General features: G+C 70.5%; 1 protein-coding gene across 1 annotated transcript in view; it reads right to left on the bottom strand.

The window, feature by feature from the left end:
- The window catches only part of CAMSAP3 (calmodulin regulated spectrin associated protein family member 3), a 41165-nt gene that overhangs the window by 4264 nt on the left and 20526 nt on the right, over window positions 1–16375 (bottom strand). Inside the window, 14 exon segments of the mRNA XM_067317133.1 lie at window positions 1614–1729; window positions 2441–2537; window positions 3969–4174; window positions 6612–6688; window positions 8120–8266; window positions 9798–9864; window positions 9866–10140; window positions 10142–10424; window positions 10426–11185; window positions 11217–11377; window positions 13487–13562; window positions 15499–15518; window positions 15581–15657; window positions 15779–15819. Coding sequence (XP_067173234.1) covers window positions 1614–1729; window positions 2441–2537; window positions 3969–4174; window positions 6612–6688; window positions 8120–8266; window positions 9798–9864; window positions 9866–10140; window positions 10142–10424; window positions 10426–11185; window positions 11217–11377; window positions 13487–13562; window positions 15499–15518; window positions 15581–15657; window positions 15779–15819 — 2403 coding nt within the window.

Here is a 16375-nt window from a genome sequence, read left to right on the forward strand (position 1 = left end):
GGGGGGGGGGGGGGGGGCACGGGGGGGGGGGCACTGCTGTGGGGGGGGGCAGCACCCACGGGGGGGGGGCGGGGGGGGCATGGGTGCCAGGGGGACGTGGGGGGGGTGCCGCTGCGGGGGGGGGGAACCACACCCATGGGGGGGGGACATGAGGGGACGTGGGGGGGGGCACCGCTGTGGGGGGGGGGCACCGGGGGGGACATGGGGGGGGGGGGCATGGGCACCGGGGGGAGGTGGGGGCACCGCTTCGAGGGGGGGGTGCTGCACCCACGGAGGGGGAGGGGGGGTGCTGCACCCACGGAGGGGGGGGGGGAACGTGGGGGACATGGGTGCCAGGGGGGACGTGGGGGGGGGGTGCTGCTGCGGGGGGGGGGGGGGGGGGGGGCGCTGCACCCACGGGGGGGGGGGGACGTGGGGGACATGGGTGCCAGGAGGACATGGGGGGGGGTGCTGCTGCGGGGGGGGGGGGGGGCGCAGCACCCACGGCGGGGGGGGGGGGGGGGACATGGGGGATGTGGGGGGCACAGGGAGACCTGGGGGGCACCGCTGCGGGGGGGGGGGGGGCACCGCACCCACGGGGGGGGGGGCGTGGGGGGGGGGACATGGGGGACGTGGAGGAGTGCCGCTGCGGGGGGGGGGGGGCGCACCCACGGGGGGGGGGCACGGGGGGACGTGGGGGGCAGTGGGGGCACCCAGGGAAGGGGGCACAGGGGGGGACGTGGGGGGGGACATGAGCACCGGGGGGGGGGACGTGGGGGGGGGGCACTGCGGGGGGGGGCACTGGGGGCACCGGGGGGGGTGGGGGGACAGGGGGACTGGGGGGGGGGTATGGGGGGGGACATGGGTGGCCTGGGCACCGGGGGGACATGGGGGACACGGGGGCCACGGGCACCGGGGGGACACAGGGGGCCGGGGGGGGGGACGCAGGGAGGGACACGGTGGGGGGGCACAGGCACTGGGGGGGGGGGGGCACTGCAGGGGACACGGTGGGGGGGGGCAGGGGCACTGGGGGGACACAGAGGGACATGGGGGGGGCACAGGATGTCCCGGCAGGGGTGACAGGGGTGTCCCGATGGGGGTGACAGGTGACATGGCACCCCGGCGGGGCTGACGGGTGACACGGGGTGTCCCAGCGGGGGGGGGGGGGGGGACAGGGGACAGGGGGCACCCTGGCAGGGTGACAGGGCTCCCCGATGGGGGTGACGGGTGTCAAGGGCACCTCAGCTGGGGGGGGGGGTGGCAGGTGACAGGGGTGTCCCAGCAGGGGTGACAGGTGGACAGGGAGCATCCCAATGGGGGGTGACGGGGGTGTCCCAGTGGGGGTGGCAGGTGACAGGGGTGTCCCGGCAGGGGTGGCAGGTGACAGGGAGCATCCCAATGGGGGTGACGGGGGTGTCCCAGTGGGGGTGGCAGGTGACAGGGGTGTCCCGGCAGGGGTGGCAGGTGACAGGGAGCATCCCAATGGGGGTGACGGGGGTGTCCCAGTGGGGGTGGCAGGTGACATGGGCGTCCCGACGGGGATGGCAGGTGACGGGGGTGTCCCGGGGGGGGTGGCAGGTGACAGGGGTGTCCCGGGGGGGGACAGGGGTGGCGGTGTCACCCGCAGGACTCACCCGTGTACTCGGGGACGGAGGCGGGGGACGAGGCGCTGGAGCCGTTGTCCCAGTCGCGCTCGCGCCCGCCGGGGGGGCGCCCGGGGGACCCCGGTCCTGAGGGTGACGCCGCCCGGCTGGGGGGGGGTGACACCCACGTCAGGGCCCGTCCTGACCCCCACCCTCACCCCCACCCCCACCCCGAGCCCCCGGACCCCGTCCTCACCCCCGGACCCCCACCCCGACCCCCACCCCGAGCCCCCCCACCCCCGTCCTCACCCCCGGACCCCCACCCCGACCCCCACCCCGAGCCCCCGCACCCCCGTCCTCACCCCCGGACCCCCACCCCGACCCCCACCCCGAGCCCCCGCACCCCGTCCCCACCCCCGGACCCCCACCCCGACCCCCACCCCGAGCCCCCCCCGAGCCCTCAGACCCCATCCTGACCCCCAGACCCCCACCCTGACCCCCCACCCTGAGCCCCAGACCCCATCCTGACCCCTTGACCCCCACCAGACTCCCACCCTGACCTCCACCTTGAGCCCCCCCCCGACCCCAGACCCCCCCCCTCACCCCACAACCACCACGCTCATCCCCACCCCCTCCTCGCCCTGACCCCCCCCCACCCCGACCCCCCACCCTGACCCCCCACCCTGAGCCCCCAGACCCCTACCCTGAGCCCCCACACCCCAGACCCCCACCCTGACCCCCACCCTCACTCCCACCCTGAGCCCCCAGACCCCCCACCCTCACCCTGAGCCCTCCGACCCCCACCCCAACTCCCACCCTGAGCCCACCCCGACCCCCGGACCACCCCGACCCCCACCCTGACCCCCACCCAAGCGCACCTGGGCGGCCGCCCCACGGCCAGGGTGCTGCCGGCCTCGGCGGCCACGGTGGACAGCGACAGCGTGGACTGGGAGTAAACCTTGCTCAGCTTGGCGCCTGCGGGGGGGGGGGGGGGGCACCCTGGGGTGACGGGGGGGCACCCTAGGGTGGGGGGGGGGCACCCTGCTCTGGGTGCCCCCCGGAATCCACCCACCCCCCCTTCTGCGGCACCCTGGGTGCTCGGAGCTCCCTGGGCAGGGCGGTGTCACCTCCCCCCCCCCCCCCCCCCAACGGTGGCACTTTGTCACCTCCCCCCCCCCCCAGTGTCCCCGAAACACCTGGGCAGGGCAGTGTCCTGTCCCCCCCCCCCCCTCCAATGGCACTTTGTCACCCCCTCCGTGTCCCCAGAGCCCCTGGGCAGGGCCGTGTCCCCCCCCTCCCAAATGTCCCTGCACCCAGGAGCCCCCTTGGCGGGGCCGTGTCCCATGTCCCCTCCTGTGCCCCCCCCCCCGTGTCCCCCCCCGTACCCAGGAGCCCCTCGGCTGGGCCACATCCCCCCATGCCCCCCCCCCCGTGTCCCATGTCCCCCCCCCGTGTCCGCCCCACCCCATGTCCCCCGCGTCCCCCCGTACCCAGGAGGCCCTTGGTTGGGCCATGTCCCCCCATGTCCCCTCATGTCCCCATACCCAGGAGCCCCTTGGTGGGTCCATGTCCCCCCCAGTGTCCCCCCCCCCCCCGTGTCCCGTGTCCCCCTGTACCCAGGAGCTCCTTGGCGGGGCTGTGTCCCATGTCCCCCCCGTGTCCCATGTCCCCCCCCCCGTGTCCCCCCCCCATGTCCCCCCCCCATGTCCCCCTGTACCCAGGAGCCGCTCAGCTGGGCCACGTCCCTCCGTGTCCCCGTGTGTCCCCTCATGTCCCCCCGTACCCAGGAGCCCATTGGTGGGTCCCACGTCCCCCTGTGTCCCCCCCGTGTCCCCCCGTACCCAGGAGCCCCTTGGCTGGGCCACGTCCCCCTGTGTCCCCCCCGTGTCCCCCCGTACCCAGGAGCCCCTTGGCTGGGCCACGTCCCCCTGTGTCCCCCCGTGTCCCCCCCGTACCCAGGAGGCCCTTGGCTGGGCCACGTCCCCCTGTGTCCCCCCGTGTCCCCCCGTACCCAGGAGCCCCTTGGCTGGGCCACGTCCCCTGTGTCCCATGTCCCCCTGTGTCCCCCCCCCGTGTCCCCCCGTACCCAGGAGGCCCTTGGCTGGGCCACGTCCCCCCATGTCCCCTCATGTCCCCCCGTACCCAGGAGCCCATTGGTGGGTCCACGTCCCCCTGTGTCCCCCCGTGTCCCCCCGTACCCAGGAGCCCATTGGTGGGTCCACGTCCCCCTGTGTCCCCCCGTGTCCCCCCGTACCCAGGAGCCCCTTGGCTGGGCCACGTCCCCCTGTGTCCCATGTCCCCCGTGTCCCCCCCCCCGTGTCCCCCCGTACCCAGGAGCCCCTTGGCTGGGCCACGTCCCCTGTGTCCCATGTCCCCCCCGTGTCCCCCCCCCGTGTCCCCCCGTACCCAGGAGGCCCTTGGCGGGGCCGCGGCCGAGGGCGGAGTCGTCGCAGCAGCCGCTGCGGGGTCGGGGCCGGCGGGTGCCGCGGGCGCCGGGCGCCTTCTGCCGCAGCACCTTGTCCAGCTCGGCCATGAGGCGCAGCTGCTGCCGCCGCTCGTACTCCTGGCGCGTGAAGTCGCCCCGGCGGCCGCCCTCCTCCTCGCCGCGGCCCCTGCGGCGACACGGCGGGGACACGGGGGGGGACACGGGGTCAGCGGCCGCCTCGCCCCCCCTGCGCGGCCACCGAGGGCTCGGCGGGCGCGGGGTGGCGGTTTCGAGGAGCCCCCCTCATTGCAACAGCTCATCTGCAGGCACTGGGTGGCGGTTTCGAGGAGCTCCCTCATTGCAACAGCTCATCTGCGGGCACTGGGTGGCGGTTTCGAGGAGCCCCCCTCATTGCACCAGCCTCTCTGCAGGCACTGGGTGGCGGTTTCGAGGAGCCCCCTCATTGCACCAGCCCCTCTGCGGGCACTGGGTGGCGGTTTCGAGGAGCCCCCCTCATTGCACCAGCCCCTCTATGGGCAGCTTGGGTGGCGGTTTCGAGGAGCCCCCCTCATTGCACCAGCCCCTCTGTGGGCACTAGGTGGCGGTTTCGAGGAGCCCCCCTCATTGCACCAGCCCCTCTGCGGGCACTGGGTGGCGGTTTCGAGGAGCCCCCCTCATTGCACCAGCCCCTCTGCAGGCACTGGGTGGCAGTTTCAAGGAGCCCCCCTCATTGCACCAGCCCCTCTGTGGGCACTGGGTGGCGGTTCAAGGAGCCCCCCTCATTGCACCAGCCTCTCTGTGGGCACTGGGTGGCGGTTTCGAGGAGCCCCCCTCATTGCACCAGCCCCTCTGCGGGCACTGGGTGGCGGTTTCAAGGAGCCCCCCTCATTGCAACAGCCCCTCTGCGGGCACTGGGTGGCGGTTTCGAGGAGCCCCCCTCATTGCACCAGCCCCTCGGCGGGCACTGGGTGGCGGTTTCGAGGAGCCCCCCCTCATTGCACCAGCCCCTCGGCGGGCACTGGGTGGCGGTTTCGAGGAGCCCCCCTCATTGCACCAGCCCCCTCTGCGGGCACTGGGTGGCGGTTTCGAGGAGCCCCCTCATTGCACCAGCCCCTCTGCAGGCACTGGGTGGCGGTTTCAAGGAGCCCCCCTCATTGCACCAGCCCCTCTGCGGGCACTGGGTGGCGGTTTCGAGGAGCCCCCCTCATTGCACCAGCCCCTCTGCGGGCACTGGGTGGCGGTTTCGAGGAGCCCCCTCATTGCACCAGCCCCTCTGCAGGCACTGGGTGGCGGTTTCAAGGAGCCCCCCTCATTGCACCAGCCCCTCTGTGGGCACCGGGTGGCGGTTTCGAGGAGCCCCCCTCATTGCACCAGCCCCTCTGCAGGCACTGGGTGGCGGTTTCGAGGAGCCCCCCTCATTGCACCAGCCCCTCTGTGGGCACTGGGTGGCGGTTTCGAGGAGCCCCCCTCATTGCACCAGCCTCTCTGCGGGCACTGGGTGGCGGTTTCGAGGAGCCCCCCTCATTGCACCAGCCCCTCTGCGGGCACTGGGTGGCGGTTTCGAGGAGCCCCCCTCATTGCACCAGCCCCTCTGTGGGCACTGGTGGCGGTTTCGAGGAGCCCCCCCTCATTGCAACAGCCCCTCTGTGGGCACTAGGTGGCGGTTTCGAGGAGCCCCCCCTCATTGCACCAGCCCCTCTGTGGGCACTGGGTGGCGGTTTCGAGGAGCCCCCTCATTGCACCAGCCCCTCTGTGGCACTGGGTGGCGGTTTCGAGGAGCCCCCCTCATTGCAACAGCCCCTCTATGGGCAGCTTGGGTGGCGGTTTCGAGGAGCCCCCCCTTATTGCAACAGCCCCTCTGCAGGTACCCTGGGGTGGCGGTTTTCAAGGAGCCCCCCACTCACTGCAGTGGCTGCTCTGCAGGCAGCTCGGGTGGCAGTTTCAAGGAGCCCCCCTTATTGCACCAGCCCCTCTGTGGGCAGCTCGGGTGGCAGTTTCGAGGGGCTCCCCCTTGTTGCAATGGCTGCTCTGTGGGCAGCTCGGGTGGCGGTTTCGAGGAGCCCCCCCTCGTGGCAGTGGCTGCTCTGCGGGCACTGGGTGGCGGTTTCGAGGAGCCCCCCCCTTATTGCAACAGCCCCTCTGCAGGCACCCTGGGGTGGCGGTTTTTGAGGAGCCCCCCCTCGTGGCAGTGGCTGCTCTGCGGGCAGCTCAGGTGGCGGTTTCGAGGAGCCCCCCCTCGTGGCAGTGACTGCTCTGCGGGCACTGGGTGGCGGTTTCAAGGAGCCCCCCTCATTGCACCAGCCCCTCTATGGGCAGCTCGGGTGGCAGTTTCGAGGAGCCCCCTCATTGCAACAGCCCCTCTGCAGGTACCCTGGGGTGGCGGTTTCAAGGAGCCCCCCCCTTGTTGCAGTGGCTGCTCTGCAGGCAGCTCGGGTGGCGGTTTCGAGGAGCCCCCCCTCATTGCAACAGCCCCTCCACAGGCACCCTGGGGTGGCGGTTTCAGGGAGCCCCCCTCATTGCACCAGACCCTCTGTGGACACTGGGTGGCAGTTTCGAGGAGCCCCCTTATTGTAACAGCCCCTCTGCAGGTAGCTTGGATGGCAGTTTCAAGGAGCCCCCCTCACTGCAGCAGCTGCTCTGCGGGCGCTGGGTGGCAGTTTCGAGGAGCCCCCCTCATTGCACCAGCCCCTCTGCAGGCAGCCTGGGGGTGGCGGTTTCAGGGAGCCCCCCCTCACTGCAGTGGCTGCTCTGCAGGCAGCCTGGGTGGCGGTTTCAAGGAGCCCCTCATTGCACCAGCCCCTCTGTGGGCAGCCCTGGGTGGCGGTTTCAGGGAACCCCCTCCATCACACCAGCCCCTCCATGGGCATTCCAGGATGACGGTTTCAGGGAACCCCCTCCATCACACCAGCCCCCTCCATAGGCACCCCAGGGTGGCGGTTTCAGGGAACCCCCTCCATCACACCAGCTCCTCCACGGGCACCCCAGGGTGGCGGTTTCGGGGAACCCCTCCATCACACCAGCCCCTCCATAGGCACCCCAGGGTGGTGGTTTCAGGGAACCCCCTCCATCACACCAGACCATGGGCACCCCAGGGTGGCGGTTTCAGGGAACCCCCTCCATCACACCAGCTCCTCCATGGGCACCCCAGGGTGGCGGTTTCAGGGAACCCCCCCCATCACACCAGCTCCTCCACGGGCACCCCAGGGTGGCGGTTTCAGGGAACCCCCTCCATCACACCAGCTCCTCCATGGGCACCCCAGGGTGGCGGTTTCAGGGAACCCCTCCATCACACCAGCTCCTCCATAGGCACCCCAGGGTGGCGGTTTCAGGGAACTCCCTCCATCACACCAGCTCCTCCACGGGCACCCCAGGGTGGCGGTTTCAGGGAACCCCCCCCATCACACCAGCTCCTCCACGGGCACCCCAGGGTGGCGGTTTCAGGGAACCCCCTCCATCACACCAGCTCCTCCATGGGCACCCCAGGGTGGCGATTTCAGGGAACCCCCTCCATCACACCAGCCCCTCCACGGGCACCCAGGGTGGCGGTTTCGGGGAACCCCCTCCATCACACCAGCCCCTCCACGGGCACCCCAGGGTGGCTGTTTCAGGGAACCCCCTCCATCACACCAACTCCTCCATGGGCATTCCAGGATGACGGTTTCAGGGAGCCCCTCCATCACTCTAGTCCCTCCACGGGCACCCCAGGGTGGCGGTTTTGGGGAACCCCTCCATCACACCAGCCCCTCCATGGGCACCCCAGGGTGGCGGTTTCAGGGAACCCCCTCCATCACACCAGCTCTTCCATGGGCACTCCAGGGTGGCGGTTTCAGGGAACCCCCCTCCATCACACCAGCCCCCTCCACGGGCACCCCAGGGTGGTGGTTTCAAGGAACCCCCTCCATTCACACCAGCCCCTCCATGGGCACCCCAGGGTGGTGGTTTCAGGAACCCCCTCCATCACACCAGCTCCTCCATGGGCACCCCAGGGTGGCGGTTTCAGGGAACCCCCTCCATCACACCAACTCCATGGTCATTCCAGGATGACGGTTTCAGGGAGCCCCCCCATCACTCCAGCCCCTCCATGGGCACCCCAGGGTGGCGGTTTCAGGGAACCCCCCCCCCGTGCCCTCACCTGGCTTCGGCCTCCTCCTTCTCCTTCCTCTCCGCGCTCGGCCTCGAGCCACTGGCGCCGGCGGCGGGCCTCCTCGCTGCGCCGCTGCTGCCGCTCGAGCAGGCTGGCCCGCTTCTGCGCCATCTCCTCCTCGCCCTTCTCCTCCGCCTGCGCCCGCGCCGCGCCCACCGTCACTGGGCAGCCGCCACCGGGCAGCCGCCACCCCGTTGCGGCCCCACGGCCCTCAGCCCCGTGCCACCACGTTCCTATGTCCCATCTCCCCCATCCTTGTGTCCCCGTGTCCCTCAGCCCCGTGCCACTACGGCCCTGGGCCCTGTCTCCCCCACCCTTGGGTCTTCATGTCCTCAGCCCCGTGCCACCACGGGCCTAGGTCCCATCTCCCCCCATCCTTGGGTCTTCATGTCCTTCAGACCCATGTCACCACCGCCCTAGGTCCCATCTCCACCATCCTTGGGTCTTCATGTCCTTCAGACCCATGTCACCACGGGCCTAGGTCCCCGTCTCCCCCATCCTTGGGTCTTCATGGCCTTCAGACCCATGTCACCACGGGCCTAGGTCCCGTCTCCCCCATCCTTGGGTCTTCATGGCCCTCAGCCCCGTGCCACCACAGCCCTGGGCCCTGTCTCCCCCACCCTTGGGTCTTCATGTCCTTCAGACCCATGTCACCATGGCCCTAGGTCCCGTCTCCCCCATCCTTGTGTCCCCATGTCCCTCAGCCCCATGCCACCATGGCCCCATCTCCCCCATCCTTGTGTCCCCATGTCCCTCAGCACCATGCCACCATGGCCCTAGGCCCCGTCTCCCCCCATCCTTGTGTCCTCATGTCCTTCAGACCCATGCCACCACGTCCCCATCTCCCTCAGCCCCATGACACCATGTCCCATCTCCCCCATCCTTGTGTCCTCATGCCCTCAGCCCCATGCCACCACGTTCCTATGTCCCACCTCCCCCATCCTTGTGTCCGCATGTCCCTCAGCCCCATGCTACCACGTCCTTATGTCCCTCAGCCTCATGACACCACGTCCCCATGTCCCTCAGCCCCATGCCACCACGGCCCTATGTCCCATCTCCCCCATCCTTGTGTCCTCATGCCCTCAGCCCCATGCCACCACGTTCCTATGTCCCACCTCCCCCATCCTTGTGTCCGCATGTCCCTCAGCCCCATGCTACCACGTCCTTATGTCCCTCAGCCTCATGACACCACGTCCCCATGTCCCTCAGCCCCATGCCACCACGGCCCTATGTCCCATCTCCCCCATCCTTGTGTCCTCATGCCCTCAGCCCCGTGCCAGCACATCCCTGTGTCCTGTGTCCCCCCATCCTTGTGTCCTCACGTCCCTCAGTCCCATGCCACCACGTTCCTATGTCCCATCTCCCCATCCTTGTGTCCTCATGTCCCTCAGCCCTATACCACCACGTCCCCCATGTCCCTCAGCCCCATGCCAGCACATCCCTATGTCCTGTCTCCTCCATCCTTGTGTCCCCCACGTCCCTCAGCCCCATACCACCACGTCCCCATGTCCCTCAGCCCCATGACACCACGTTCCTATGTCCCATCTCCTCCATCCTTGTGTCCCCACGTCCCTCAGCCCCATGCCACCACATCCCTATATCCCGTGTCCCCCATCCTTGTGTCCCCACGTCCCTCAGCCCCACGCCACCGCGTCCGCCCCCTCACCTTGAAGAAGAAGCCGAGGCTGGCGCGGGGCTCGGCGCTCTCGGTGGGCGAACCCTCCAGCGAGTCGCCCTCGGCCCTCGTGCTCCGGCGCCCGCAAGCTGCCCAGCGGCACCTCCACGAGGCTGGCGCGGCGCTCGCCCGGCGAGGACGCGTCGCTGGTGCCGTCACCCGAGACCCGGGCGCCGGTGGCAGCGGGCCGCAAGTTGCCGCGGGTCTCCAGCTCGGAGGCAGCAGCAGTGGCAGCGCCGGCGGTGCCTTCCTCCTGCCCATCATCGTCATCGTCATCATCCTCCTCTTCGGAGAAGTGGATGGAGGAGCGGGTCTGCACGGGCACCCGGCTGGTGCGAGAACTTGCGCAGGTGGGGCAGGGTGTCCACGTCGTGGGGTGGCGTCAGCACCCGTGTCAGGGGCGGCAGGCGGAGCTCGGCGGGGCGCCGGGGGCTGCGGGGGGTGACGGCGGCGGTGGCAGCGGCGGGCGGCTTGCGGGCGCCGCTTTGGGGCGAGCGAGGAGGAGCCGGCGTTTTGCGGGAAGGCGAAGGAGAAGCCGGAGGGCGGCCGGCAGCGGCGCGGGTGGCTTTGGGCGCCGGGATGACCCAGGCTTGGCCACCGGTGGCAGCGGGTGGTGGCACCCGCCGGGCGCTGCTACTGCAGCAGCCGCTCCTGCTGCCGGCTCAAGCGCTGCATGTCGAGCTGCAGGGTGCTGAGCGCCGCGTTGAGCTTGGCCACCGCTTCGTCGTAGGCGCCGGCTTCGCCCTCCGGGCCACCACCAGCTTTGACCACCTCCGGTGAGAAGGTGACCTGCTTCTTCCCGACGTTGCCGTCCTCTTCTTCATCATCATCATCACCCTCCTGCGGGTGCTGGGGCCCGGCGCCCTCGGGGCGCTTGAGCTGCAGGAAGGCGCTCTTGCCCAGGCGCTGGCGGTGCTTGGCGAAGATGGCCTCGATGCGCTTCTTCTGCGCCTCGATGGCCCGCCGCTTCTCCTCCAGGCGGGCGCCCAGCTGGTTCATCTCGGAAGCGAGGGCAGGGCTGCGGCCGGGGCCGCCGGCGGCGTCCTCCTCCTCCTCTTCCTCCTCCTCGGCGGGCGCCTTGGACGTCGCGCCGGCCGCCTCCTCCAGCTTCTTCTTGCGCTCGGCGAAGCTGGTCATCTTCACGGCGGGTTCCTGCGTGGCGGTGGTGATGGTGGTGGTGGTGGCCCCACTGGGCAACGGGGCACCGTCGCCGTCCGGGGGCGCTTGGCGGTTCCGGGGGGGCAGGGGGAGGTTTTTTGGGGTGGGGGGCTCGGGCGAGTGGAGGTAGAAGGCGTCGGGGGCGCCGTCGGGCAGGAGGCGCTCGGAGCTGTGGATGATGTGCAGGGCCTCCTCGATGGTGGGCAGCTCCGGGGAGGCAGCGGCGGAGGCAGAGGAGGCAGCGGCGAGGCCGGGGGGGCGCCGGGGGGCCGGGGCGGCGCCGGGGGGGCGCCAGGCTGTCGGTGCTGGCCGAGCGGGCCAAGGCGGCACCCACGGGGTTGCCCATGACGATGTCGACGTCGCTGTCGAGCCCGAAGGGGATGCTGAAGGAGACGGCCTGCGAGAGCGGGTGGCTGCGGGGGGCGGGGGGGGGTGGGGTGGGGTGGGGGGGCGCTGCGGTGTCACCCCGAGGTCCCCAGGGGTCTCCCTCACCCCCCCCCCGTCGCCGCGGCGCCCAGGCACCCAACTGCCCCCCCGTTGCACCTCTTGCACCCAACTGTTCCCATGACACCTATCGCACCCCCACTGCCCCCCATGACACCTATTGCACCCAACTGCTCCCCATGGAACCCAGCTGCCCCCCCCATGGCACCCAGCTGCCCCCCATGACACCTATTGCACCCAACTGCCCCCCATGGCACCCAACTGCCCCACATGGCACCTATTGCACCCAACTGCCCCCCATGACACCCAACTGCCCCACATGGCACCTCTTGCACCCAACTGTTCCTCATGGCACCCAACTGCCCCCCCATGGCACCTCTTGCACCCAACTGTTCCTCATGGCACCCAACTGCCCCCCCATGGCACCTCTTGCACCCAACTGTTCCCATGACACCTATTGCACCCAACTGCTCCCCATGACACCTATTGCACCCAACTGCTCCCCATGGCACCCAGCTGCCCCCCCCATGACACCCAGCTGCCCCCCATGACACCCAACTGCCCCACATGGCACCTCTTGCACCCAACTGTTCCTCATGGCACCCAACTGCCCCCCCATGGCACCTCTTGCACCCAACTGTTCCTCATGGCACCTCTTGCACCCAGCTGCTCCCCATGACACCCAGCTGCTCCCCATGGAACCTATTGCACCTACCTGTTCCTCATGACACCTATTGCACCCAACTGCCCCCCATGGCACCCAACTGCCCCACATGGCACCTATTGCACCCCAACTGTTCCTCATGGCACCCAACTGCCCCCCCATGGCACCTCTTGCACCCAACTGTTCCTCATGGCACCTCTTGCACCCAGCTGCTCCCCATGACACCCAGCTGCTCCCCATGGAACCTATTGCACCTACCTGTTCCTCATGACACCTATTGCACCCAACTGCCCCCATGGCACCCAACTGCCCCCCATGGCACCTATTGCACCCAACTGCCCCCCATGGCACCCAACTGCTCCCCATGGCACCTCTTGCACCCAACTGTTCCTCATGGCACCTCTTGCACCCAGCTGCTCCCCATGACACCCAGCTGCTCCCCATGGAACCTATTGCACCTACCTGTTCCTCATGACACCTATTGCACCCAACTGCCCCCCATGGCACCCAACTGCCCCCCCATGGCACCTATTGCACCCAACTGCTCCTCATGGTACCTATTGCACCCAACTGCTCCCCATAGCACCTTGTTGCACCCAACTGCTCCCCATGACACCTATTGCACCCAACTGCCCCACATGACACCTATTGCACCCAGCTGCCCCCCCATGGCACCCAGCTGCTCCCCATGACACCTATTGCACCCAGCTGCCCCCCATGGCACCTGTTGCACCCAGCTGCTCCCCATTGCACCCAACTGCTCCCCATGACACCTATTGCACCTAACTGCCCCCCATGACACCCAGCTGCTCCCCATGACACCCAACTGCCCCCCCCCCCATGGCACCTCTTGCACTCAACTGCTCCCCATGACACCTATTGCACCCAACTGCTCCCCATTGCACCCAACTGCCCCCCATGACACCTATTGTACCCAACTGCCCCCCAGGGCACCCAACTGCTCCCCATGACACCTATTGCACCCAACTGCCTCCCATGGCACCCAACTGCTCCCCATGGCACCTCTTGCACCCACCTGCCCCCCCCCAGCACCCATTGCACCCAACTGCCCCACATGACACCTATTGCACCCAACTGCTCCCCATGACACCCGTTGCACCCAACTGCCCCCCATGACACCCACCTGCCCCCCCCATGACACCTATTGCACCCAACTGCTCCCCATGGCACCCACTTGCCCCCCCCATGGCACCCATTGCACCCACCAGGCCCCCACAGCACCCATTCCCCGCCCTGCTCCTCACGGTTGCCCCATGGCACCCGGGCACCCCTCCAGCCCCGCACGGCACCCACTGCCCCCCACATCCCACCCCATGGCACCCAGGCCCCCCTCCAGCCCCCCCATGGCACCCAGGCCCCCCCCCCCCGCAGCCCCCCCGGGGCCCCCCCTCACCTCAGCGGCTTCTTGCTCCAGGCCTTGCCGAAGGCCCCCTCGACGTGGGGCAGCGAGGGCGAGGGGTGCAGGGTGCCTGGGGGGGGGGCAGGGAGTCACACCGCCCCCCCCAACCCCCATGGGCCCCCCCAGTGCACCCCAAAACCGCCACAGCCCCCCCGGTGCACCCCCCAGCCCCCCCGTGCACCCCAGCACCCCTAAAGCCCCCCCAATGCACCCCAAAGCCCCCCAGTGCACCCCACAACCCCCCAGTGCACCCCAAAACCCACACAGCCCCCCCGGTGCACCCCAAAATCCCCACAGCACCCCCCAGTGCACCCCAGCACCCCCACAGGCCTCAGTGTACCCCAGTGCACCCCAGCACCCATAAAGCCCAACCAGTGCACCCCAAAACCCCCACAGCCCCCCCAGTGCACCCCAAAACCCACACAGCCCCCCCGGTGCACCCCAAAATCCCCACAGCCCCCCCCCAGTGCACCCCAGCACCCCCACAGGCCCCAGTGTACCCCCAGTGCACCCCAGCACCCATAAAGCCCAACCAGTGCACCCCACAGCCCCCCAGTGCACCCCAAAACCCCCACAGCCCCCCAGCACCCCCAAAGCCTTCCCAGTGCACCCCAGCACCCATAAAGCCCCCCCAGTGCACCCCACAACCCCCACAGCCCCCCCAGTGCACCCCACATCCCCCCAGTGCACCCCACAACCCCCACAGCCCCCCCAGTGCACCCCACATCCCCCCAGTGCACCCCAAAACCCCCACAGCCCCCCAGTGCACCCCCAGTGCACCCCAGCCCCCCCAAAGCCCCCCAGTGCACCCCAAAACCCCCACAGCCCCCCCAGTGCACCCCCAGATCCCCCCCAGTACACCCCACAGCCCCCCAGTACACTCCAGCACCCATAAAGCCACCCCAGTGCACCCCACAACCCCCCCAGTGCACCCCAGCACCCCCAAAGCCCTCCCAGTGCACCCCAAAACCCCCACAGCCCCCCCGGTGCACCCCACAGCCCCCCCAGTGCACACCAGCACCCCCAAAGCCTTCCCAGTGCACCCCACAGCCCCCCAGTGCACCCCAAAACCCCCACAGCCCCCCAGCACCCCCAAAGCCTTCCCAGTGCACCCCAGCACCCATAAAGCCCCCCCAGTGCACCCCACAACCCCCACAGCCCCCCCTGTGCACCCCCCATCCCCCAGTGCACCCCACAACCCCCACAGCCCCCCCAGTGGACCCCCAGTGCACCCCAGCACCCCTAAAGCCCCCCAGTGCACCCCACAACCCCCCAGTGCACCCCAGCACCCCCAAAGCCCCCCAGTGCACCCCCAGTGCACCCCAGCACCCCTAAAGGCCCCCCAGTGCACCCCAAAACCCCCACAGCCCCCCCAATGCACCCCAAAGCCTCCCAGTGCACCCCCACAGCCCCCAGTGCACCCCAAAACCCACACAGCCCCCCGGTGCACCCCACAGCCCCCCCAGTGCACACCAGCACCCCCAAAGCCCCCCCAGTGCACCCCACAGCCCCCCACAGCCCCCCCAGTGCACCCCAGCACCCATAAAGCCCCCCCAGTGCACCCCACAACCCCCACAGCCCCCCCGGTGCACCCCACAGCCCCCTAGGGCACCCTAAAATACCCACAGCCCCCCGGTGCACCCCAGCACCCATAAAGACCCCCCTGTGCACCCCCCCAGCCCCCCCAGTGCACCCCAAAGCCCCCCAGTGCACCCCAGCACCCCTAGAGCCCACCCAATGCACCCCAGCACCCATAAAACCACCCCAGCACCCCCAAAGCCCCCCCAGGGCACCCCCCAGCCCCCCCCCCCCACAGCTCCATGCCCCCTCCCCAGCGCACCCCCCAGCCCCCCCCCCCACACCGTGCCCCCCCCCGGGTGCACCCTACACCCCCCCCACCCCTACAGACCCCCCCCAGCCCCCCAACAGGCCCGTGAACCCCCAAATCCCCCCCAACCCCCCCCCTTTTCCAGCTGCCCCAAAGCCCATTAACACCCCCCCCCCACAAAAGCCCCCCCAATCAATCCTGGAGAGGGGGGGGGACCCCCCAAAAACCACGGCCGGCCCCCCCCCCCGCCGGGGGCTCACCTGGGCCCCCCCGCAGCGAGGGGGGGGGCGGCCCCCCCGGCAGCAGCGGGTGCCGGAGGTTGAAGACGGGGGAGCTGCTTTGGGGGGGGGGACACGAAACGGGGGTGAGCGGGGGGGCACCCGGCGCCCCCCCCCCCCCACCCATGATGTGGGGTGGGGGGGGGCACCCTGAGCCCCCCCCCCCCCCCAGCCCCTCACCTGCTGTTGGGCGTCGGGGCGTCGCTGGCACCCCGGCGACTCTGCGAGATGGGGGGGGGGGGTGGAGCGGGTGCCCCCCCCCAGTGCCCCCCCCACCCATGTCGGGGTCCCCTCAGGGCCCCCCCCCATCCCATGACCCCCCCTCCATGTGCCAGCACCCCCCCCATGACCCCCCCCCATCCCACGCCAGGGGCCCCCCCCATTTATCAGGGCCCCCCCCCATGTGCCGGTGCCCCCCCCAGGGTCCCCCCATCCCACCCCAGGGCCCCCCCATGCCAGGACCCCCCCCCAGGGCCCCCCCACCCATGCCAGGGCCCCCCCCACGTGCCAGGACCCCCCCCCAGTGTCCCCCCATCCCATGCCAGGGCCCCCCCCACGTGCCAGGACCCCCCCCAGGGCCCCCCCATCCCGTGCCAGGCCCCCCCCCATGTTTCAGGACCCCCCCCCAGTGTCCCCCCCATCCCATGCCAGGGCCCCCCCCATCCCACGCCAGGGCCCCCCCAATGTGCCAGGACCCCCCCAGTGTCCCCCCATCCCATGCCAGGGCCCCCCCCATGTGCCAGGACCCCCCCAGTGTCCCCCCATCCCACGCCAGGG

Source organism: Apteryx mantelli, unplaced genomic scaffold (assembly GCF_036417845.1).
Source record: "Apteryx mantelli isolate bAptMan1 unplaced genomic scaffold, bAptMan1.hap1 HAP1_SCAFFOLD_223, whole genome shotgun sequence".
NCBI lineage: Eukaryota > Metazoa > Chordata > Aves > Apterygiformes > Apterygidae > Apteryx > Apteryx mantelli.